Source organism: Chamaea fasciata, unplaced genomic scaffold (genome assembly GCF_029207755.1).
Source record: "Chamaea fasciata isolate MVZ Bird 193981 ecotype frontalis unplaced genomic scaffold, bChaFas1.0.hap1 SCAF_29, whole genome shotgun sequence".
NCBI classification, from domain to species: domain Eukaryota; kingdom Metazoa; phylum Chordata; class Aves; order Passeriformes; family Sylviidae; genus Chamaea; species Chamaea fasciata.
Genome location: NW_027094114.1, coordinates 806,316 through 832,166, shown reverse-complemented (window position 1 = coordinate 832,166; position 25,851 = coordinate 806,316). Strand labels below are relative to the sequence as shown.

Here is a 25,851-nt window from a genome sequence, read left to right as displayed (position 1 = left end):
GTATTATCATGTAAATTTGATTACTTTTTGCCTTTCTTCATAGATGCTATATATATGTATAGTATTTTGTGTGGGTATATATGCACATATATATTTTTTTTTCAGTATTTATGAAGGAAAATAAATAAATACAAGCTCAACTGTTTTAAACTATGAGGAGAAAAATCCTGCCTGATTTTTTAAAAAATCTTGCTTTTAAGCATTTTTTAAAAAATGATTAAATAAATGAGCACTGAATGTTAAAATTAAAATTACCACTTACCTATTATAGACTCATCCAGCATGAGATCTTACAGATGACAATATAAAGTGCTTAAATAAAAAGTCTTTAAGAGCTTTCTTCAAAACATAGAATAACAGATTTTCTTTTACTTTGTTTTTTTTTTTCTTTTTTGTTTGTTTGATTTTGTTTTTAAACAGGGTGCATTTGGTGCTCTTCAGAAGATATGCGAAGATTCTGCTGAAATTTTAGATAGTGATGTATTGGACCGACCACTCAATATCATGATACCTAAATTCTTGCAGTTCTTCAAACACAGCAGTCCAAAAATAAGGTAGGTGTTATACTAAAGTTATCTGTTAAAAATTTATTTACATGAGCAGCGAGACTGATATTTTGTAGATCAGTTTAAAACAGTTTTTTTAAATGATCCTGCATATGGAAATGTGAGAAGGCACAGAAATTTCATGCATCAGTCATTTCCACGCTTTTCTATTTAGTTAATAGATCAGCCTCACCTCTGTATACATATTCCAAATCAAGAATCTGTCTTTAATAATCAAATTATTTTTTAAGAATTTGCATATTATTATGAAAATTTCAATGCTGTGGTTAAAATTTTAAATTCTGATTTGAACGAATTATCTTGCATTTGTTTTGTTATGACTGCAGCAATGAGAGAGTAAAAAATCATTTGCTGATAATGGTTTCTAAGTTCTTGCAGAAAAGTATTTTTCTGCTTTAACTCCACCAAAACTTATAAAGCTCTTTATATTTCAGCTAGATCAAATTAAATGGGTTCAACATCCTTTTACTTTAATACAGTATTAATCTCTCCAAAGCAACAGAAGTACAGAAGAAAAATTCCAAAATTAATTTTTTATTGCTAATATTTATCAACAAGAACAGTAGCTTTTACCCTGAAATGAGCCAGCAATATGCCTTTGCCACAAAGAAGGTGAATGTCATCCTGGGCTGGAGTGTTGCCAGCAGGGGAGGTGATCCTTCCCCTTACCCTCCAGATGAGGCCACACCTGGAGTACTGAGCCCAGTTCTGGGCTCCCCAGTAGAAGAGAGACATGGAGCTACTGGAGAGAGTCTAGTGAAGGGTCACAATGATGATGAAGGGACTGGAGCACCTCTCCTATGAGGAAAGACTGAGAAAGCTGGGACTGTTTAGCCTGGAGAAAAGGAGGCTCAGGGATGACATCATCCATGTGTATAAATACCCAAAAGGAGGGTGCAAAGAAGACAGAGCCAGGCTCTTTTCAGTTGTGTCCAGTAACAGGACATGTGGCAATGGGCACAGACTGAGACATAGGAGGTTCCCTCTGAACATTGGGAAGCACTTTATTTACTGTGAGGGTGACCAAGCACTGGCACAGGTTACCCAGAGAGGTGGTAGTCCCCATCCTTGGAGATATTCAAAAGCAATCTGTAAGGCCCCAGAAAACTTGCTCGATAAGACTCTTAAAAGGGCTTACGGTTGTTCATGTACTCTGAGTTTGACGCATGGGAAAAATACTGACAAGATATTCTCAAGGGGTCAAAACAACAAAAAACTTTACTGTCAACTTTGTAAAATCAGAGAACTTTAGCAAAAGTTTAGAGCAGCATTCAATCAACATAAAACACTTCTCCAAGCATTAACTTGGCCCATTCAACTTAGCAAACTCCAAGCCCATCCAATTTTAAATTATTCAAAACTCCAAGAAGAGGAAGTTAGAAGAAGAAGAAAGACAGAGACAGACAAAAAAAGATATAGAAAAGAACAAATATAGCTACCACTCCTAGTTCCAGCAGTGTTCAGCTGATAGAAATTCCAAGAGAAAGTAGGGTCAAAACATGTGCTCTCCTCATGTCCTGGGTTAAATACCCTTTGGCTTTCCTGGGCCCTTCCCCCAGGTGGGACTTCTGGTCATCTGATCAGTCTGGGGCTAGATTGGGGCTCCAGGGGCAGGGTGTAGAGCATTGCCTCCAGTGTGCGTGCCCCTGCAGGGGCTGAGATACAGGCCTGGGGGCGTGGGGTGTGCGGAGCAGGGCATTGCCTCACCAGAGCAAGGCCCAACCTGCCCCTCCCCTCACACATGCACCCGAAATGTTTCACGCCAGCAATCCTTCCAGTCTCTCACTGTTGTGATGTAGTCCTGTGCAACCAGGTGTAGGTGGCCCTACTTGAGCAAATGATCTACAGAGGTCCCTTCCAACCTCAGTCATTCTGTATGATTCTCTGAAATGTGTTTTTGGACTCCTCTTTGAAAATTATATTGAAAGATTCTACAACTTGGAGGGCTCAGTTATTGCCAGCAGTAGTATAGATGGTGAAGAGTATAACTAGGAATATATCTTGATAGGATTTAAATAAGATTTAGAAACTCACCTAAAATAGATGCACACTAAGAAAAATATATAACAAAGCATGAACTGGCACTTGTAGAAAGATAAGCTTTTGCTTTGAGATAGGTAAACTAGTTTCAACTTTAAAGCAGATCATCTGCTGACCTGTGACCTGGTTTCAGTACATAGTACTGAAGAATGAAGAATATTAGTTGTGTCAGTAAAATACTATTAGTACTTAACAGTATTTAAATATTATCAGTATTTAAATCTGTGAAGAGACAACTTTTGAACATTTTTATGAGACTCTCTTCCAAGAAATATCTGAAGAGACTAGATGTTTGGAGTTACATTAGTAAAAATACTTGAATTGATTTTTCGAGGCTTTTAAAGGTAGCTTTATCTTGTGCTTTTACTTATATAATTTGGCTTTTGTGTCTCTGAGAATGAAAAAGACTTGTAAGCAATGGCTTTGCATGAAATAGAACCACCTCTTCACTTTTAGTTTATTTCTACCACAAGTGTTTTATTATGTATCCTAATGCAAGTGTGTATTTGTTCTAAGCTACAACTATATTACTGATACATATTGGTCTCTTTAAATGGTAAAAATCCTGCAAAGGCAGTTGGATACTTAGCAATGAAGAAGGGCATACTAAAATTTCACCATGTTAACTTGTATGGAATTGTTAACATTGTTACCAAAAATTTGTGAAAATAAAACTCCTTAACACTGATGTAGCATTAAGAAACAGGCATTCTTTATTCAGCCGGATGCATGGGAGGATATCTCCTCCAAAATACCATGCATCCTGAGTACAGAAAGAGCTCTTGTTTATATACTATATTTTACATACATATACATAGGCTTTCCCAGAAGAAACATACGTATTATAATCATTTCCCCAAAGTCATTAACATATTTTCCCTCCCTTTTACACATGCGTTCTTCTGTCCTGAGGTTCTTTTTGGTGGTCCCTGCTGGTCAGCAACCCCAAAGTCATACCTGACTGCCCATTTAACTGGTAAAAGTTGGCATAACTGGGCTGGCTGCTTTCCAGTTCTTCTTCCTACAGAAAAGCATTGTGTGATTCCATAAGCCAGTGGTCTTTGAAAAACAAGTATTGTGTTAGTTCACCAGGTGCAAACAATTTTTCATCTGGCAACAATATCAGAGAAAATTGATAATCATAATATACTGAAAAAGAACATCCTTACATACTGTTTGAAACAAATGTGCCAGGTAGTCATCCTGCTATGGTTCTTATTTACTGAATACTTAATTTAAAATTATTTATTAGATATATTGGACTATAAGGTAGTACTTAAAAATGTGGTCTAGTAATTTTTATTGGTGACAATATAGATGTTCAGATTTAATCCCTCTTGCCTCTAGAAGATGCTTGCACAGTGTGATTTACTTCCTAATGTTTTTGATGCCTATGCACAGTTTAGAAAATGTTTAAGACATGAAAAGCATATATATTTTAACTGTTCAATTTGTAGGTCTCATGCTGTTGCGTGTGTCAATCAATTTATCATCAGCAGAACTCAAGCTCTTATGTTGCACATAGATTCTTTTATTGAGGTGAGTGCATTTTTGGTTGGAGGGGTAAGTCAAATAACATATCTAATTTATCAAGAGCTTTGAATCATGTTTTACAACCACCACTATCCCTAAACTCCACACTGATGGCTTCCCATTCTTAGCTTCAATCCCCGTGGGTTGAAAGTCATTCTGCAAGCTTATGCTCAAATTAGTCTAAGCACTCTCCAAGCCCAAGAAATTAGTATTTTGAAAATGCTTCCTTTTCATAAATACAGAAAACTCTTCTTGCATAGAGGTACTGACAGCAGGCTGTCACTTACCTGTGATGGAGAGTTCAGTACAGGGATCACCATGTCGCTGAGTCTAGATTATGGGTCTCTCTGAATACTACTACTGAATGTGGATTAGAAGAATGATATTTTGGTTTAATCAAGGTATTTTATTTGCTACTGTTATGTTCTGAAGGCATATTCTAGCTTCAGAACTTCATTAATGTTTAGGGAAAAAAAATCAGGAAATAATGTTCTTGTGTCTAATGTACACATGACTAAAACACTGGGTAACAATACACATTGAAAGTCTGAAGAATTCATTTGCTAAACCATATGTCTTTAGGAAATAATAGTTTTCTGAGGTGTGGGGTGGGATGGTATAGAAGTACGTTTGCATACTTTAGTTTGCCAATAATGTGCATTTTAATACAAGTTGAACTGGATGAATTGAGGCTTTTCTACTGGTATTACTTTCCAACAGAATCTTTTTGCACTGGCTGGTGATGAGGAGCCTGAAGTACGCAAAAATGTTTGTCGTGCTCTGGTAATGTTGCTAGAAGTCCGAATGGATCGCCTGCTTCCTCATATGATTAGTATAGTTGAGGTGAGTCTTATTTCTCAGATTGTATTATGAAACATGTTTGGGATTGCAGAAATAATAGCAAATTAAAAGCATACATCAGAATAGGTATGTTACTTTTGTGCTTGCCTACTCTTCATTTTATATTTGTGCTTGCCTACTCTTTGTTTTCCTTCAAGACTGAGGTTGCAAAAGTTTCTTTTTAGCTAATTGCCAACATGACATTGTATTTGACAGTGCATATGGCAGTTGTTCATTCTTCTTTAAGTTAATTGATCCTGAAATGGCCAGGATCAGCTACACCATGGATCAGCCAGGCATTGCCTGACCACAAGTGAGATCATGTTAAAAATCTTAATTCTGGTGCTGATACTGTTACAGTTTACACATTGAAGCTGTCACCTTTTTTGGATCTTTTGCCACAGCAAGGATAAGGAATGTAATTTTAAATATCTGAGATACTCTTTGAGCTGCTAACAAAGCTGCCTGACATTGCATTCAATTTTATAGATGGGTGTCCTTGGATAGTTCCTTGATTATTCTAGATTAGTGCAGACTTGCCTACCAGATGACCAATCAACTGGTACTTGTTTGCTCAACTGAGTTGTAATTTCCATGTTTCTGGGAAATACTGGCAGTTTCTAGATAGCCTTTACATACACTACTTGCTAGACTGGAAATATAACAAAGATCAGAATCTTTCTCATGCACATATAAGAACAAATGGGTCATAACCCAGTGTCAAATTCCATAAGTGCCAAGTCCAGACAATATGAAGCAGGTTTGGAGGTTTTTTTGCTTCTGGACAAAGGCATTAGAGAGGCATAAGATTGAGGCGACTTGTAGCATCTGTCTAGTGTTGTCTGGAATTCCATGACACCAAGCCTGGCACATATCTTCTCATCTAACACAGGACAAGTAGGCATTGTTGGTACTTGAGATAGTTTTTTTTCTTTGGTTTGGTTTGGGGGGGGGTTTTTGTTTTGTTTTGTTTGTTTGTTTGTTTGTTTGTTTTTTTGAGAGAGACAATAAAGCTTTGGAGATTATATTGTCAACAAGTGGTAACTTCTCTGACTCTTCACCCTCCTGTGATCATACAATCCTAGAATGCTTTGGGTTGGAAGGAGCCTTAAAGATCATCTAGTTCCAACCCCTCTTCTATTACTGGAAGGTGCTCTACAATCTGCCTTCTTTTCTGAACAGCTTTCTGAACTGGAAACAGACTGAACACACCCAACTCTCTCAGTCTGTCTTCATGGCAGAGGTGCTTCAGCCATCTGATCATCTTCGTGGCCTCTGCTGGACTAGCTCCAGCAGCTCCACATCCTCCTTATGTTGGGGGCCCCAGAACTGTATGCAGTACTCCAGATGGGGTCTCACAAGACTGGAAAAGGAGAATCCCCTCCCTTGACCTGCTGGCCACACTGCTTTGGATGTAGCCCAGGACACAGTTGGTTTCTGGGCTGCAAGCGCAGATTGCCAGCTCATGTTGAGCTTCTCGTTAACTACCGCTCCCAAGTCCTTGACAGGGCTGCTCTCAATGCATTCTTTGGCCAGCCTGTACTTGTGCTTGGGATTGCCCCAACCCAGGTGCAGGACCTTGCACTTGGCCTTGTTAAACTTCATGAGGTTCATACAGACCCACCTCTCAAGCCTGTACAAATCCCTCTGGATGCCATTCCTTCCCTCCAGCATGTCAACTGGACCACACAACTTGGGGTTGTCAGCAAACAAATCAGTAAGGAACTTCTGGACTTTGTCGGTAGAAATTATGTCAGCAACCAGAAGATCCAAGATTTTATTCTCATTGTATCCCTTATTTTTTTGGGAAAACTATTACTAAGCATCTTCTCTACAAAAGATAGCAGAAGTGATTTTTTTGTGAAGTTCAGACTTTTCAGACTTCTTCCACTTCCCCCCCCCCTTCCCCCCCCCCCCCCCCGTTATGGGACTATGGTGTACTGTTAATGATTTGCCCAGTTCTGTATACATATATATTGATATGTGACAATGTAATATCTGAGAACTGACTATTTTTCATTCAAATTAGTCTGGTTTTGCCCTTTTGAAGCTTGAATACCTCCAAGCTGAATGTTTCTAATGGTGGCTGCTCTAACTGAAGGTATTCTTAAAAAGAAAGAAACTTGTATCCACATGAAAGGGTTTTTTTATGCTTATGGAGAATTACTTTTAAAGTAGTTAAGAATATTAATGATTCAGTAGTGATTCTAAGACAGAAGGTCTTGGCCAGTGTCGTGCTTTTAAACCAGACAGGTGTAATATTAACTGTTTTGCCAAGTTCCTGGAGGAACAGGGATGGTTGAATTTGAATTTCAGTGGTTTTTTTGAGCATGTACTTTCAGGTGAGCAGAAGCAGATATGTATTTTTCTGTGGGTTTTTATTTCTCCTTCCTTTGTCTGAGAATGACAACAGGATATATCAGAAGTAGACTGACCTAATAGATTTCAGTTATTAAATTGCACTTTTATATTCATACAGCATATTTATCCAGGCACATGGTGCCTAAGATCTTTTTCAATAGAAGTCCTGACTTTTTATTTTACAATGCATAATGAGATTACTTGAATGGTGTTGATAGTATGAAGTTATAACACAGAAACTCAGCTTGTTGCTAAAGAAATAAAATTATTTGCATCCTGTTGCTTTCAGATAGACCTTTTACTGCTCAAAGGATTTTTCTTAATGCTTTGTGCATCATTCTTTTCTTGATGGTTTGACATAGCAAGACTAACACAACACTTTTACAGAGTACACAAACCAGTTCTGAATAATGTTCCTATGCTATTTTGTAGTTTTTTGTTAGGAAGCAAATATTTCCATTGCCTAAAGTCACTTTTTTAGCTTATCATTAAAAGCACTCATTAAAGTATGGCACAAGAAAAAAACCTAAAAGCCTTCAAATACTCTTCCCATACTTTGCTTTGATACTAGTATCACTGTTTTTACTATGGGGGCCTACAAGAAATATGGGGAAGGATTCTATCAGTGAGTGTAGTGACAGGACAAGGGGCAGTGGCTTTAAACTGTTAGAGAGCAGGGTTAGATTGGATATTAGGAAGAAATTCTTCCCTATGAGGGTGGTGAGGCCCTGGCACCGGTTGCCCAGCAATGCTGTGGCTGCCCCATCCCTGGAAGTGTTCAAGGCCAGGTTAGATTGGGCTTTGAGCAACCTGGTCTATTGCAAGGTTTTTCTGTCCATGGCAGTGGGTTGGAACTGGATAATCTTTAAGGTCCTTTCCAACTGTTATGGGTTAACACAGTTTGGTTTTTAGTTGAAGAGGAATATGGAATATTGCCCTGTCAGGACCCTTAGAATTGTTTGGAAAGGACAGGGACCTATCAGGGGCCAGTTCTTGGCTATTGACATGTGGTTTGACCACTGAGAAAACGAAATGCGACTTTTGGTAATACCCATATAAAGCTAAGACTGTGTTCGAGCCACCCTCTTTTCTCCCAATGAGCCACCAGGTAACACCGTGGGCAGCAAAAAGGGACCAGCTTAGGCCTTGCTGCCCCGGGCCCAGCCGGGCCTTTGGGAGCCACTGCCCACGGGGTGGGGTGGCCTGGACAGCTGAGCCCCCTTTTTCCCCAGCTGCCAGTGGGGCAGAGGGGAGGCTGCAGCCCAGTGCTGGCCGTGTGCCAGGGCCATGGCAGAGGGGGCCTGGCCATGTCTGAGCTCGATAACAGCTAGCAGTGGGGGAGGGGAGGAAAAGCCCCCTCCCTTCCTTCTTCGGGCCCCAGGGAGCAGCTCTGAGCAGCCCATGCCATAAGATTGAGGGGTGGAAAAGAAGGCATTTACCAGCCTCCCCCACCAGCATGGCTTTGAAATCTTTGCGGCTGCCCTGCCGCCCAGCAGAGATCACATGACCACTGCAGGCCTGGGCAAGTTTTGACTCTTTCCTGCCAGCAGATGGAACTTCCAGAGCACTAGCCCTTCCCAGAGTGAGAACAGACAAACTGATTGAACTATAAAAAGACACAGCATGAAATTGAAGTCACTGAAGAGAGAGTGAAAAGACTATTTGGAACAAAGGAGGAGGAGTCGCCTAATTTGGCTGGATGTCTCAAGTAAACTATGGAGAATGCACTATTTTTCCTGTAACATATGAATGCTGTAGGAGGATGTAAGGTTCTAGTTAAAAGTGATATGATGCTCTTTGCTCCTAAGGAAAAGGAGATTTTTAGTTTTGGATATGAAGATGATTTTGGAGATAGAAGAAGAGAATCTTTGTTTTATACTAGAGGAGGCATCCTTAAACAGTACCCCTAATAAGCAGATATGGCCCACGTGCAGTGTTGAGAAAGCTGCTTATGGGTAGGATTTCACAGTTTGCAGAGGTTCCTTTCAGGCCGCTGCACATTTGTGGCATGGAAGCCACCAGGGGACTGTTCCTCTTGTGGCAATGTCTCCATAGGACTCTTAAGAGAGACTCCTCTCCCCAAAGAACTGATGAAAGACTATTTTAAATGGTGAAACTGACTGAAAATTACAGGTTTTGTCCCTTTATGTTGTATGTGAAAAAGTGAATTGTTAGTGGGGAGGAGGAGTGCTTTGAAAGTTTTCATTTTGATTTTCATTTTTCCTTCTTTTGGTGTGTGTTAATAAATCTATTTGTTTTATCTTTAAGCTTGAGCCTGCTTTGCCTCTCCTAATCCTACTTCACAGGAGAAAAAGAGAGTAAACACTAAGACCACTACACTAAATCTAGCTCACAGAATTTGGCAAACGTGAAACCACTACAAACCATTCTATGATTTCCAGGTTGTATATATGGCTCTTATACCACTGAGTGTAAGTAGCCTTTTCAATCTACTGCTATCTAACTTCATGAAGCATATATTATAATACATGCGTAAAGATGAAATGACAGTGTGAGGAGAACCTTCAAACAGACATTACTTTTTTCATTCTGGTTTTGTCTTTGTGACAAATAACTGGATACAACAAAAGTGTTGATTTTCAAGCCCTCTGGGGAAAAATGCCAAATAACTTCAGTTGTATTAATTAACCTTGCTTGAAATAATGTCCTGGGGCAACTTTATGATGCTGGTATCCCCATCATCTGTCTTTTTGCTTGGAAATGGTTCCTGTAGCTTTAAGCTAGGTCCAGAGAGACAGAGAAGGCAAAGCGGGGAGAGAAGCAGTGTGCAGTTTACAGACAAATGGATAGGATGTTTTTCAAATTTTCCAAGCTGTAATCTGTTCATTACTCAGAATAGAGCAGTATTTTTGTTGCCATCAGTTCTTGATCACAAAAATGACCTTTTAGGAAGCACTTGCAATTTACTGCACTTCATAGAATCACAGAATGGTTTGAAATGGAAGGGATCTTAAAAATCATCTTGCCCACATGGGCAAGAACACCTTCTGCTAGACCAGGTTACTCGGTGTAGCAATGGGGAACAAAGACACATGGACCCCCTTGTGCATGCAAATAAAATCACTTTATTGTAGAAAACACTCCCCTTTTATATCTTCAACTTCCACCGGAAATAACCAAAACTTAACAGAAGAAGAGCACCCATTGGATGGCCCAGCTGTAGCCTGCTGTCCACGCATCCCATCACCCAATCAGCTTCCCGTTCACATGCTGTCCACGCATAGCTGTCTCTGACCCCCCAACGGACCTCTAACTGTCCAGGTTGCAGCTGTGCCTTCCTACAGGGCCTTCTGGTAAACATAAGCTTTAATAACTTTAACAATTAAAACCCCATATCCTACAACTCAGAGCCCCGTCAAGACTGGTCTTGAACACAGCCAGAAATGAAGAAAGGAGTCCATAATCTCTCTGGGTAACCTATGCTAGGGCCTCACCACCCTCACAATAAAGAATTTCTTCCAAATTTCTTATCTAAACCTACCCTCCTTCAGCAGAATACCATTTCTCCTGTTCCTATCACTCTATGCCCTTGTAAAAAGTGGTCCTAGGTTGACTTTATGATGCCTGTATCCCCAGTCGTCTGTTCTGTTTATGTTTGATACTATGTTCTGTACCTTTAAGACTGGTTCTGAGAGCGAAGGGGGGAGAATGAGAAGCACCGAGTTTGTATTCAGAAACTGTACTCATTCCTCCACATTCTGCTTCTGGAGTGTGTTCGTCTGAAGCATGGACAGACAGCGGGACAGAGATCTCCTTTGCTTTTAGTTAGTTTTTAGCTAGCTGAGGCAGAGAAGTTCCCTGGACTGGTTTTTTTCCTTTTCTTGGGACTGTTTAAACCTGCTCTGGACTGAAAACCCAGAAGAGCACCAGGAGCTCATGCCTGCAGCTCACTGGGGCCCAGGACAGCATTTTCCAGCACCGGAGGGACTGATAAGAGACTGAGCGAGCTGAGCTACAGTCTACAACAAGGACTTTCTGGGTTTGCCATCTCTTTGGACAGCGAGAGGTTTTATTGTTTCATATTATTCATTTTTTTGTGCTTGTGGATACTTTGATTGTTAAATAAATAGTTTTTTCCACTTTTCTCCAAGGAAATCTTTTCCTGAACCAGTTGGGGGAGGGGCTGCTTGAATTTGCTATTCTGGAGGGACCCCATTCAGAGGTTTTCTCCCAAATTTGCCCTAAACCAGTACAAAAGTCCCTCTCCAGCTCTCTTGAAGCCCCTTTAAGTATTGGAAGGTTCTAGAAGATCTCAAATCCTTCACTTCTCCAGTTTAACCGCTCCAACTCTCTCTGCTTGTCTTTATAGAAGAGGGGCTCCAGGCCTCTGAGCATCTTTGTGGCCTTCCCTGGATTTGCTCCAACAGGTCCACGTCTTTTTTGTGTTGGGACCCCAGTGCTGGACACAGTTCTCCAGGTGGGGTGTCAGGAGAGCAGAGTAGAAGGGGAGAATCCCCCTCTCTCCACCTTCTGCCCATGCTGCTTTGGATGCAGCCCTGTAGGAATGCAGTTCTGTAGGAAGGGATATGTTTGTTGTAAATGTTGCATCCCTGAAATGCATAAGGATAATATAAGTTGCCCCATTCTATTTAATTTTGCAAACAAAATGGTATACTGAAGGAGAAATTCTTTTCTTCATTTTAAATGAATATGTGATGAAAGGTAGCTTCATGGACTTCCATGAGGCTTCTAAAATGAGTGGAAGGACCAACTGTTTCAGAAATAAGAGCTGGCATGGAAGAATGCAGAAATTACTGTTTCGGAAGTTGCAAGCACTTGCTCTAAATTGTTTTGGCAGTCATGAACAAGAAACTGATGTAGCCATGGTATATTTAGCCTTTCTGCTTATGTAGGTATTTGATTATTTTTTGTTTAAGGGGGTTTAAATTTTAACAGCAAGCTTAAAGATTTGACATTGAATCTCTGAATTATCATTCATACTTTGAAAAAGTGAGACTTTTTTCTCCTATTATGGGTTCTACTTAGTTGCATCCTGTCATAATCAATATTTGAAAGAGAGGCTTTTTTATGGTACTGGATGTAAAAAGTATTTGCATCTTACTAATTGTGTAGCTGTACTCTTTTATTCAAAAGAAGGGAGGAGTGGTAAAATAATTTTAAATCCCCCCACTATTCTCAGGAAACTTTATTATCTTGGGCCTCTGTCTATAGTTTCTTGGTAATAATGTTCTCACTTAAACTGGGAAAAAACTTGGAATCTGAATCATCTAGCATTGTGAAATAATTCTGTTGGCTTATTCTCACTATAGCCTTAAGTAGTCTTTTAAATCTGTTTCTTCTCATCACCCCAAAGAAACAAAATTACTCTGGGAGCATAGTTTATTTTTGCAAACACACTTTGCAATGTGATAACTTCTTCACTTAAAACTTATACAAGATTGTGTTTGGATTTTTTCGTGTAGTATATGCTTCAAAGGACCCAGGACCAAGATGAAAATGTTGCTTTGGAGGCTTGTGAATTTTGGCTGACTTTGGCTGAACAGCCAATTTGTAAAGATGTATTATGTCGGCATCTTGCTAAGTAAGTATTAATTAGAACTAGTTATTTTGAAATAGTCATCCTTACTTCAGTTAACTTTTTCCTGATTACTGTTTTGGAGACTGCATGTAGCTTGCTGTATGCTTGGGAGGAGTTTCTTGTAGCTAGTTCTTGTGCATATTAAAAATGGCTGTATCACAGAGGTCACTGAAAAGACTTTTGAGGATTTCAGACTGAAAAGACTTTTGAGGATTTCAGACTTGGCCCCTGAGGCAACCTGAACTGTGTCACTGGTGCTTTATCTCAAGCTTAACATCCTGTTAAGTATCAGGTGGAGGCAAAGGTATACTAACATGCGCTTAAGCTTAAAGAAACATCTCCATGTGATGTTACCTATAATATTAGGTGTACCATGAACATGTTTTCTTGACAACTGCTATTGTGAGCATTTCTGTGCAATGCTTCTATGTGCATAGTCATGCCAGGTGTTCCCAGTCTTTATGAAGACATAACAAAATGACAAGATCATTTAGATTTAGGAATCAATTTCATATCAGTTGCCAGGGCAATTTAGGCTTGAAAACATGTATAATGTGTTTTTCATGCTTCTTCAGACTGACAGTTTTTTAAGCTTCAAAAACTTTTTTGTAAGTTTCAAAAATTATCATAACCCTTAAAATGTAGATCTTTGATTGAACAGGAATTGAATACCCATGCTTGGGATTTAAACATCTGCATATCTTCAACAGTGCTGATAACTTATTTCCAGAGTAAAGACTCTTTCAATAGGAAACTTCTTCAGTGTTCCCAGTAAATGAAGACCCAGTTTTTGATATATGCATGGAAGGTTTTTGAAAACACTAAAGCAGTTCGGTCTGTGATTCTGCTCTTCCAGAGAAAGTGTGGAGAGAAGAGATGCATTATTTTCAGCAAAAATTACCATTTTAGATGTAAAGCAATTTTTTAAAAATAGGAGGGACTTTCCAAATTTCATTTTTCATAAACATTTAGAAAACGGATTTGAGATTAAAGCAGCTGCTGTAGCAGTACAGGAATAGGAATTAAAAACAGAAGAACCAACATTATGAGAAATCACTTTTGAGTTTTAAAATGTTTTTACCTAAATTCTGTTCTTATAGCTTAAAATGCAAAAGAATGATAGCACAGTTCTTGATTCTACATACCTGCTTCCCAACACACATATCAATACTAGTCACCTTCTCAGTATAAATTGTAAACCTCTTCTGTCCTACGTGAACACTGACATTACAACAGCTTCATCCTTGGTTTTTGTGGTTTTTTTAAGGGGTTTTTAAATTTCTAGTAAAACAGATAAGAATAACATTACATATCTCTTGTTTTTCAATGTCACATGTGTTGAAAGCAACTTGTTTTTTGGTGACTCTTTTTGATTAGGGCCCTATATAAATTTTAGAATACTTGATAACCTTTTTTTTTATATTAGTTTAAGTGGGACAAGATCTTCTAGAAACCTGTTTGTTTAATATCTTGTTCCATTTTGCTCCTGTAGATTTTTTATAAAATATATACCTCCTACATACTTCATGAAGTATGCTGCAGAAATGCCAAATAATGGGTGTTAATCTGAATACTTACTGTTCTTTCATTGAAAGTTCAGTAGGTAATTGTTGTGAACAAGTGGTTTCAGCTTCTCAGTCGCCATCAAAGATATTGGCATAAAGCAAGTTTTAGTATGTATTTGTGAAAGTGTGACTTTACAGAGTTCGATGGGAAGGTTCACTCTATTACTACATAGATAAAGCATATATAGGAAAATTGGATTAGAATCAATTTAGAATGATTTGCATGGAGACCAGGAATGCAAAAGTGGGTAAGGGTGCAAAGGATATGGATACAAAAGACAAGGGTGCAGAAGACTTTAGCAGCACTTAATCATTGAGTAATTTAACATTTAAAAAGTTATTCAGTAGGATTTATTACAGTTATAACAGTGACTTAATTATAGATTCACTATAAAAACATTCATACCATAATCAATTCACACATGCACAGGTAAACCCATGTGTGCACCTATTTCTATGTGTGTAAATGTACCTATCGAAAATTCCCCTTGGGTTCAGTGAAATACATCAATTCCCTTTGCATTTCCCAACAGGCAAGGGTTGCACCTGGAGGAGCAAGGAGATGGGGGGGGAAATATCAGCCTAGGTCTCATCTTCAGCAATGGTCCTTAGAGTATCACAAACTTGAGGGTTTGTGAGCTCTGAGAGGCCCCACTCGGAGGTGCTGACTCAGCCCACTGCAGTCCAGGAGAGCTCAAAGGGCCTCACTGACCCAAGTTGGTAACTACTGGGCTTTTTTCCTAGAAAGTCTGGTAACAATGGTACTGTTCCACTTGGGCTGTGATTAATTTTTAAAAGGTTTTGTAACAATGGTACCACTTCACTTGGGCTATGAATCAGGTAAATTATTTACCAAGGCTAACTAGGATAACTGCATATCCTTGTTCTTCACTTTGGTCAGGCAGATGATGTTCGTCATGGTCATTGTTGTTCCCACCTATATCATGCAAGAGCTCCTGGCACAGTCAGAGACACTTCAGTGCCCAAGTGGTATGGTCAAGGGATGCTTCACTGCTCAGCTGGTTCAGTCAAGACTTGTCCGGAGCTTCTGAGGTCGTAGGGCAGGCCGGAGGATGGGGGGGATACACCACCACAATGCCCCCATGACTAAAATCAATCTCTCTTGCTCCACAGAGCAGTGGTGTGGTCACCTATTGCCTCTGGGCCTATACACAGGTTAATGCCATGTTCCAGTTGTAATTTGAGGGAAATTTTTGTTTAGTTCATATTGTCATTGAGATGTGTGACTACTATTGCTGGCCTGAATACCTTCAGAAACAATACTCCTCAGCTGCAGAATATAGACTGAATCTGTTCCTGGTGCTTGGTCAGTACATGGTGATTTCAGTTTTAGCTTGATTTGGCATGTAATAAATATATTTATTTTTATGGATTTCTTTTTGTAGTTAATGTGTTTATATGTGAAATACTTGACTTTTTTTCCCTAGTCCTTTTTTTTTTTTTTTTTTTTGCTATACATCATTACCATTGGAGACCCATGGCCATAACCAGTTTAATAACTAAGTAAAGTTCTAATATAGACTAATGACAACTAATGTCAAGATCTCTGCAATGTCAGGGACTTGTCTTAAGGAGTGATACTTGAAGTAATCACAAAAGGATAGGAGGGCTCAATGTAGTTAGACTTCCATTCTTAAGAGTAGCGAGATAGTTTTCAGCCACAGGTAAGTAAAGTGACAAATAGTATACAGGAGAGCCAACGTAATAACTTGTTTATCAAGCATATTTTGGAAGTTTAAATTCTTACCAAAAAGCTTTTGACTTAATTTCTGAAAGGTACTTCAAAATAGATTTCATCATGTGGAAGAATATCTTATTTTTAAAGTGTAAAACTCAGTTGTGCCATCTGGCTACATCTAGTTAGAAACTAACACTTTTTCAGATTACAAAGTATTAATGAACCTCATGAAATGGAGTATGGTTAAGGTACTGACTTGTTATCAAGCTAAGGTTTTGTCTGGGGTTTTTTGTTTGGTTTTTTTTCTTGTTGTTGGGGGGGGTGGAGTGTGGTTACAGCCAAAATTATGGATCAGCTAACTGAAAACCAGCTTGCTTTATTTATGTGTTATTTTGATATAGAATCATGGAATCTCTTGAGTTGGAAGGGACCCATAAGGATCATCAAGTTCAACTCCCTGCTGCTCGCAGGACTATCTAACACTAAATCATATGACTAAGAGTGTTGTCCAGATCCTCCTTGAACTCTTATCAGGCTTGGTGCCATGACCACTTCTCTAGGGAGCCTGTTCCAGTGACTCAACCACCCTCTCAGTGAAAAACCTTTTCCTAATGTCCAGTCTGAACTTGCCCTGATGTGGCTTCGTTCCATTTCCTCATGTCCTGTTGCTGGTCACCAGAGAGAGATCAGCACCTCCCTCTCTGCTGGCCCCCTTGAGGATTAGATTGCAATGTCACCCCTCAGCCTTCTCTTCTCCAGATTGAACAGACCAAGTGACCTCAACCACTCCTCATAAGTCTTTTGCCCTTGAGACCCTTCACCATCTTCTTTGGATGCTCTCTAATAGCTTTATATCTTTCTTATATTGTGGTGACCAAAACTGCACACAGCACTCGAGGTGAGGCCACCCCAGTGCAGAGCAGAGTGGGACAATCACCTCCCTTGCCCAATGCTGTGCCTGATGCACCTCGGGACACAATTGGCCCTCCTGGCTGCCAGGGCACTGCTGACTCACATTCAACTTGCCATCGACCAGAAGACCAGAACCCCCAGGTCCCTTTCTGTAGTGCTGCTCTCCAGCCTCTTGTTCTCCTGTTTGTCTGTACATACAGGGTTGCCCAGTCCCAGGTGCAGAATCCGGCACTTTTCTTTGTTAAGCTCCATATGGTTGGTGATTGCCCATCCCTCTCATTTGTCTGTCTCTCTGTAGGGTGCCTCTGCCTCCAGGGAGTCCACAGCTCCTCCTACTTTAGTATCATCAGCAAACTTACTTAATGTACATTTGATTCCTGCTTCCAGATCATTTATAAAAACAATAAAGAGCACTGGCCCTAAAATTGAACCCTGGGGAATCCATGGATAACTAGTTGTCAGCCTGGTGTGACCCCATTTACTATAACCCTTTGAGCCCAACTCATCAGCCAGTTGTTCACTCAATCTATGATAAACCTTTTTAGCTGTGTGCTGGACATTTTGTGCAGAAGAATACTGTGAGAGACAGTATTGAAAGCTTTGCTAAAAATCCAAAAATCCTCACATCTACTGGTGCCCTTTTGTCAGCTAGATGGGTGACCTTGTTGTAAAAGGAAAGAAAGTTGGTTAAGCAGGACTTCCCTCTCATGAACCTGTGCTGGCTGTGACCAATGACTGCGTTGTCTCTCAAGTGTTTTTCAATAAGTCCCAGAATAACTTTCCCCATAATTTTACCAGGTGCTGAAGTGAGACTGACAGGCCTGTAGTTTCCAGGGTCTTCCTTCTTGACATGTATCAATATTTCTTTGTAGACTGATACCTGTGCTGGTAAATGGTATGAAATATTCAGAGATTGATATTATTCTGTTAAAGGTAAGCATTCCTTTATTTTATACTCAGTAAGAATATCTGGTTAGCTTCAGACTTGTAAATCAGAATGGTTGAGCTGGTAGACCAGATCTGGTCTGCCATCTGTTCAATGGAGATTTAGCTTTCTGGGGCAAGGTGTGCTGTTCCAAAAACTGAATGCAACTGCTGCCATGTTTGTTGGAAAATAATCTGTGGGTTCTCCTGCTTTGCTCCTCTCCCCTTCCACCCAATTTTGGCAGAGCTGGGATACTTTTACCCATTAATTACTGCAGCAAAGCAGCCTATAGAGAAATTATCAGAATTAATTTTAACACACTGCTAGCTTGAACTACACAACTTTTTCCATCACAACATTTTACAATGTGTCTGTGTACTAGAATTTCTCTATTTCTTCTTCTTTCTAATTCCTTTCCATCAGGAGTAATTTCTTAACAAGAAGAGTACTTTGTGCTTTTCTGTGAGATTACCTCTGTTGCTTCTGTTTTCCTGAAATTTTTCTGGTAAATACTGTATCACAATGCTGGAACAATGGCATTTTTAGTTAGCTAGGCAGCACAAGTGGGATGTGAATTTTTCACGTTTATGAAATATTGAACTAAAATTTGCACTACATTCTTAACTTCCTTGAGCAATATAGTTGCACTGGTTTATCTGATAAAACATTTTTTGACAGGGGGATGTTGAAGAAGATGAAGCTATTCCAGATAGTGAACAGGACATAAGACCTCGTTTTCATCGTTCACGGACTGTAGCTCAGCCACATGAAGAAGATCGTATTGAAGATGATGATGATGATGACGACAATGATCTTGATGATGATGATACTATCTCTGACTGGAATTTAAGTATGTCAAAGTAATGTGTAAAATGTTTTAAAATATAACTACTTGCATAATACAAGAACCATAGCAAACAGAGGAGTTTTTTGTATAGCAATACTGTGGCTTTGCTTTTGAATAGAAAATGAACTATCTGCTGATATAATTGGTGTTTCAGGCAGAGGGGGAGTCTTTCAGGTAAAGATTTGGTTATATAATTATTGAAAAATCTACCCAACTCCAAACTTCTTTTGAATATGGCCAATAGAGCTGCAAACATCTACTAGATGCAATTCAACAGAAGCTTTGGATTTTGAATTTTAATTCTACAAGGTAATACAAATCATGTATTACTGTTTATTTTATTATAAGTCTTTGTGGTGGATTGACCTTGGCTGGATGCCAGGTGCCCACCAAGCCGCTCTATCATTCCCTTTCCTGGCTGGACAGGGGAGAGAAAATGATATGGAAAACAACTAGTAGGTTGAGATAAGCCAGTTTACTAAAGCAAAAGTGAAAGTTTATGTGTACACAAGCAAAAAGGAAAACAAAATAGGTTTATTCTCTCCTTCCCATCAGTGAGCAATGTTCAGCCCCTTCCCAGAAGCAGGGCTTCAGCACTCGTAGGGGTTGCTCCAGAAGGCAAACATTGTAAATAATAAATGCCCCCCCCCGCCCCCCTGCTCCCTTCCTTAGCTTTTATATCTGAGCTGATGTCATATGGTATGGGATATCCCTTTGGTCAGTTTGGGTCAGCTGGCCTGGTTCTGTCCCCTCCCAGGATCTTGCCCATTCCTACCCTACTGATGGGGGGGTGGAATGTTGAGAGAGTGCTGGTGCTGTGCCAGCGCTGCTCAGCAGTAGCCAAAACACTGGTGTGTTATGAACACTTTTCCAGCTACCAATGCAAAGCACAGCACTGTGAGGGCTGCTGTGGGGAAATGAACTCCAGCTCAGCCAGATCCAATACAATCTTACACATTGTCCTTAGCTTAATAGTGCTTTCTTTTAGTTCAGTCTTCCCTCTAAATCTGGTTTGTGTTTGATTTTTTCTTCCTCTTACATGCTACTACTGACCACTATTACCAGTAGTTCAGATGTAGTACAGATGAATGTGCCTTGAAGCTTATGGATCAAACAACTTTAAGACATATCTAAATTTTAAAATAATACTAATACTGAAACTACTGTTATTATTATTATAATTTAGAAGACAAAAAGCACAAATATATTTTCCTTTGTAAAGTATCTTTTTTATAGTTTTAAATTCATGATGCTATTCTTATAGTCACTGTGTGTAGAGATTGCAGAATTAAATCAATATTTTCTGGAAAACATAACTGAAATGACAGAGGGTGCTCTGTGATCCACAGTTGGTTAAGAAGATGAGGAAGCTAAACCTGTCTAGAAAAGAGAGAGAACAAAACAGTTAAGAAATATGCTTTAATTTATGTCATCTGTACTTGAGTGAATTTGGATTATCTGAATTTCAGAACTGTGTGCCCAATTTCTTATCCAGTGTTCTATATTTGACTTCCGATTTGAACAGAGAGGAAACGTCAGCACAGCCTGACAGCAGCATTGATTACTAATGAAACCTGGTAACTAAATATGGGAGCCCACCTTTTATTCCTCTAGTAGAAAGCTGACACAGTCTAAGCTGAAGCAGCAGGTGCTGGTCTTGGGGCGTCTGTGGTGTTTATTGTTGTTTTTTAGTAGAGATCTGCTCTGAGTTGAGGGTTCATCTTTGGTTTTATTCAAACCTGTTGGACATCATCTAGAAGCAGAGTAGAAAAAATTTTGTATTTATTGTCTATTCTAGTAGTTGCTACCTCCCAAGGGAAGAATTCTCTGTGTCTTGTTTGGGCCTACTAGCAGTTTAGATCCAGTTTAGGATTTTTGCATGTTACATTTGCTATGCATATTTTGCCTGATTACCTGTTTTGTATATACTTTTGTTTTAGTTGGATCAAGGAACTGAGATCATAATAAGCTGGAAAAAATGCATTATAGATTCTGTAATATGAGCATTCTTTATCAATCAATCTTAGCATTATTTTTCTAGACGTGTCAGGCCCACAGCAGAAAACCAGAGTAGGGATTTCTGAATCATGTTTTGAAGCTGTTCTTTTATTAACTTTTGTGTGCTAAAATATAACATTAAAAACTTTCAAACAAATTTTGAAGTTGTGTTCTTTGTATAGGTGCATCACGGAATTAGGAGTAAGCTCAGAGCAGAAGTCAGTAAATTTCTTTCAGTCTCTAGAGATTGATGATTTTGCCTTTTTATTTGCTTTGAGACATAGATCATGTTTGAACATTTTCTTTTTAATCACTTGCTAGTATTTTTTTGCTCTTTCTCTTTTCTCCATCTCTCTGATATGTTGCATTCATGTCACAGACCTTCTCTCTTTTGTAGTGTTACACCATCCTGAAGTTATGTAGTGTATATAATGTCGCAATATAATGGTGTGGTTCCTGTCAGTGAGTGTTTTAATATCCCTAGTGTATGTCCTTTTAGTGGCTATAAAAATGCTGCAAAAATGGCTCTCTAAAAGCTATGGCTTTGTACCAGAGCACAATGGATCCCTGTGTATTGTAATGAAATTAAAGTATCTTTCCTCCTGATACCCTGGCAGCTCAAAGTTAAAATGAGAATCATACTGGAACTACAACTCTGCTTGTATAATAAGATTAACATTGTTAATTCCCCTCAGGGAAATGTTCTGCTGCTGCTCTAGATGTCCTGGCTAATGTATTTCGTGATGAACTTCTGCCACACATCTTGCCCCTTTTGAAGGAATTGCTTTTCCATCCTGAATGGGTAGTTAAAGAATCTGGTATCCTTGTTCTTGGAGCAATTGCTGAAGGTAAGGCAACAGTTACTGAATCAGGTTACTGAATTTTTATTGGTTCTAAAGCAGCTCTGGGATCCCTTCTAGGTGAATTTACTTGTGCAAGCAAGAATACATCCTTAGCTGGGTTTTTTTTTAGTGATTAATCTCTACATCTATTAGTTGATGACTTCAGTTACTTGTTTAATTTTTCATTTTCAAATCTGTGCATTTTTGGAGGCTTAAATAACTTAGATAATTTCTTTTAATACTCCCTTTCTTAACTCTGTCGCATATATTTATTGGTCTCTCATGAAATACTACCTTGTTTTGATACAACAGGAATATTTACATTTCATTCAGTGTTTTCAGGAATGGAGAAGACAAGTCCCATGACTTCAGTGCCCTGAACTGCTTTTTGTGGATGGCTCTCTGATTTAAATGTGTTAACTCCCATTTCTTTGTATTTACTCACAGTCTTGGCTTTTTGCCTGTATTTCCATAATCTCTGTCCATTTTGAAAATTGAAGGAATATGTTTGGGTCCATGCCTGGATTATCTATCTTTTCCGACAGTGCCTAGTGCACATATATTTTCTTTGTTGCTAGAAAGCATTTTTGTTGGTTTTGATTTAAAGTCAAGCAAGGTAAAAATTAATATTTCTTGCAAATCTCAGTTCATTACTGCCCTTGCTGACTTGAAGTGTGCATCTTTTATTGCTGGTCAGTATTTGTGTTATATTAGGAGAAAACAAGAAGAAAATTAATTTTTTTAAGAAATCTTTTTTAATGATATGTTGATTAGTTATCAAGACCTAATCTTTCTCTGCTTGTTGTCTTGGTCACTCTTAGTACACTGGCATAAGACTCCCAAGCTTTATAAACCAATTTTATTTGGATATTTTTGATATACTCCCTTTAATAAAGCAGAAATTATGGGGATCGGGGAAGCACTGAAGTAGAAATGTAGTTGGAATTAATGTAAATTTGACTGAGGATTTTAATTACTGTTTATGGTGTTTCTTTTTAGGACAACATAAATTAGGTAGACTTGCTTTGTATATGGATAAAATGTATTACTACATGATAGAGGAAGAAAATATATCCCTTCTCGGAAATAACAAAAAGCTCTATTATATTTTCTAATTTTCATACTGTAATAGCTTTATTTTTCCTTCTAGGCTGCATGCAGGGTATGATTCCATATCTTCCTGAGCTGATCCCTCACCTTATTCAGTGCCTGTCTAATAAAAAGGCTCTTGTGCGCTCCATCACTTGCTGGACTCTTAGTCGCTATGCACACTGGGTAGTTAGTCAACCCCCAGACACATACTTGAAGCCATTAATGACTGAGTTGCTAAAGCGCATTCTGGATAGCAACAAGAGAGTACAAGAAGCTGCCTGCAGGTGAGCCAAAGCTTAAACAAAAAGTACTATCCATGACACTTCTTTTTCATGAGAAAATATTTTAATGCCCTAATTGATTATTCTATAACTCTGTTTCTAGCTCTTAATGTATTTTTTTTCCTTTTAAATTGGAGTGAGTTCAGCTTCTGAAATTGTCACAACTGAGTTGTGGTAAAACAAAACCAGATAATTTGTCTTTCTCTTGTCCAGTTTATTTTTAGAATATATGAAAAACAAACTAAACAATCTATTACAGTAAAGGAAATGATCTGTATGTCACACCTGTTTATTTTCAATATTTGAAATTTCATTGACCAGGAATCTGGCTTTTATAGGCCTATGAGCAAGGTCAATACTGGAAAACTATCCTATCATTGCATTAGTAATGTTTATATTTAGCTCAGGTTTACCAAAAAAATTGGGTTACAACTATTTCAAGGGATATTCCCTTTCTCGTGGAAGGAGATCCTTGGAGGTAAAATTTCCTTCTGTCCCTTGTCTGCCGATATTTAAAAAAAAAAAAAGAATGGACACACCATTAATGGAATGGGTATACCACTTGTGCAGGAAGCTCAGCAAATAAAGCTTTTACATGTCAGTTTGTGTAGGGCAGGAGTACACAGCAGACTGCCAAGAAAGTTTCTCCATAAAGTAGGATTAGGTCTGTAACATGTATACATAAAAGGTTTTTACCAGAATATTTTTAAATTTTTCTCATCACAGTTTAAGAGCTGAATCTTTGTGTTCAATCAAAATAAACTGAGTTTGTCTCAATAATACCATTGTGAAAACATACCTTGGATGAATTTAAAGACTAAATACAGTTCTATGTTTAAACAGGAATGGGTAGTGTGGGGCATTTTGGGATGGTCTTGTTTTGTTTTTTACAAGATACTGACTGACCTATTTGGGGTGGGGTTTTTTGTCATTCAGTGCCTTTGCTACTCTAGAAGAGGAGGCTTGTACAGAGCTTGTTCCTTATCTTGCATATATACTCGACACTTTGGTCTTCGCATTTAGTAAATACCAGCATAAAAACCTGCTCATTCTTTATGATGCTATAGGAACTTTAGCAGATTCTGTAGGACATCATCTAAATAAACCTGTGAGTATACCTTATGTTCTGTAGAAACACTCATCATACACTGAAAAACTGGTTGAGTGGTTTTTGTAGTGTGCTTTATATGTTTTAAAACAAAAATGCTGGATTCAATAATAATAAATATTTACATGTAATATACATAGACTGTGTAATTTTCACACTACAAAAATATTCCTCATTTTGAATAAATAATTGTGTTTCGTGGCTTGCAAAATGTGCTTCTCATTATTGTGACTTTTTTTCCTTACTCTCAGAATTTTTCAGCTCAAAGGAGATATATACATATATATCTCAATATAGATATGAAATGGGACTTTTAAAGAAATTGGTGGAATGTGTGTGCTAATTTCTAATGACTTTTTTTTGTTGTTTGTAACCACTTTCAGTATAGCTAAACTGCTCTGAGTGTCTTTCCAATGCATCGAAGCACATCATCGTTAGAAATTGCTTTATCTGAGAGCAGGATAGATGTGCATTTTATATCTAAAAACACAGAATCCTTTGAGTAAAGCACAGAGAGCACAGGCAGGTGTAGTGGGGGTTTTGTAGTGTACATGTTCATTAATAGGATATATGTACATGTCACATGCATCTTATGATGATTGTTGAAATTTGGTTTATTTCTCTATAGTGCTTCACATGACATAGACAAACTAGAATAAAACAATTTGGGTTGTTGCCATGGCATTTTACATGCCATTCAAGACTCCACACCATCAAAGGACATCTTTTCCAATCTCTCTCTGGCCCTGGCCAGCTTGACTTTTGACAGTACCAGGAGGAAGCTAAATGGGAGCTCCTGGTAATGGTGGGACTTTCTTCAGTCACTTAGAACATTGTATCTTTGGACATAGCATTAGCTGGCACCATCTGTTGCCTCTTTGGATACTTTCTGGGAGCAACAGTACTACAGGGATGCCTTGCTTAATGTCCTTATGACTGTGACAGTGGTCGGGAAAATGCAGCATTTTATACAGAATCGGTAAGTGCGCATTTCTGGAGGGATAGAAAATTACTTTCTTCATGGATGAGTAATTGAATGAGGAAGAGGTTTCAGGAACATCTGGGGATAGGGTTGTAGCAGCAGGGCAATGGAAGATGATTGAGAAAAGCAGATTGCATTGCTGGTAAAAACATTTTCTGTAACCCTAGTCAATCCTATAGATATGTAACAACCCAGGCAGCAATTAAAAGTTGCTAGACTGAAGCCAAACCTGGAGGAAAAGATTTGTTTTGCAAAGGTACTTATGTGCCTCAGCAAAACATCTTAAGACATAAATTTTAAGTTCTAATATTCAACTACTTCTATATATTTCAACAGTGGTTGAATTACAGTATATAATTTTTTCTCATGAAAAAGTAGAATATATAAATTTTCTAGCTTTGAAATAAACTAGTATGCAATTGAGTGCTTCAGTAGCTGATGTATTTTCATCTCTAAACAGGAATATATTCAGATGCTAATGCCTCCATTAATCCAGAAGTGGAACATGTTGAAGGATGAAGATAAAGATCTCTTCCCTTTATTAGAGGTAAATGTTAAAATTTGCATATGTGTCTTTTGAGAATTGCTTCTTTTAATAATGGTGTTCCTGCTAGGAAGTGTGACTAAATGCTGTCAATGTTAGGTATTTCCCATTATGGAGAAAATATGACAATAGTGAGAAAATTTTTTACCTGAGGAA

General features: G+C 38.5%; 1 protein-coding gene across 5 annotated transcripts in view; it reads left to right on the top strand.

The window, feature by feature from the left end:
* LOC136302432 (transportin-1-like) overlaps positions 1-25,851 on the top strand; it is a 140,851-nt gene that overhangs the window by 92,786 nt on the left and 22,214 nt on the right. For 3 of the 5 annotated variants that reach the window (XM_066205931.1, XM_066205929.1, XM_066205930.1), the window contains 11 exons: positions 421-554; positions 4,064-4,145; positions 4,860-4,982; positions 11,671-11,778; positions 12,785-12,903; positions 17,949-18,009; positions 18,680-18,851; positions 21,542-21,694; positions 22,839-23,064; positions 23,998-24,169; positions 25,612-25,698. In XM_066205931.1, coding sequence (XP_066062028.1) covers positions 421-554; positions 4,064-4,145; positions 4,860-4,982; positions 11,671-11,778; positions 12,785-12,903; positions 17,949-18,009; positions 18,680-18,851; positions 21,542-21,694; positions 22,839-23,064; positions 23,998-24,169; positions 25,612-25,698 — 1,437 coding nt within the window. The remainder of the gene's footprint in view (positions 1-420; positions 555-4,063; positions 4,146-4,859; positions 4,983-11,670; positions 11,779-12,784; positions 12,904-17,948; positions 18,010-18,679; positions 18,852-21,541; positions 21,695-22,838; positions 23,065-23,997; positions 24,170-25,611; positions 25,699-25,851) is intronic. The other 2 variants (XM_066205933.1, XM_066205932.1) reach the window with 1 other exon arrangement.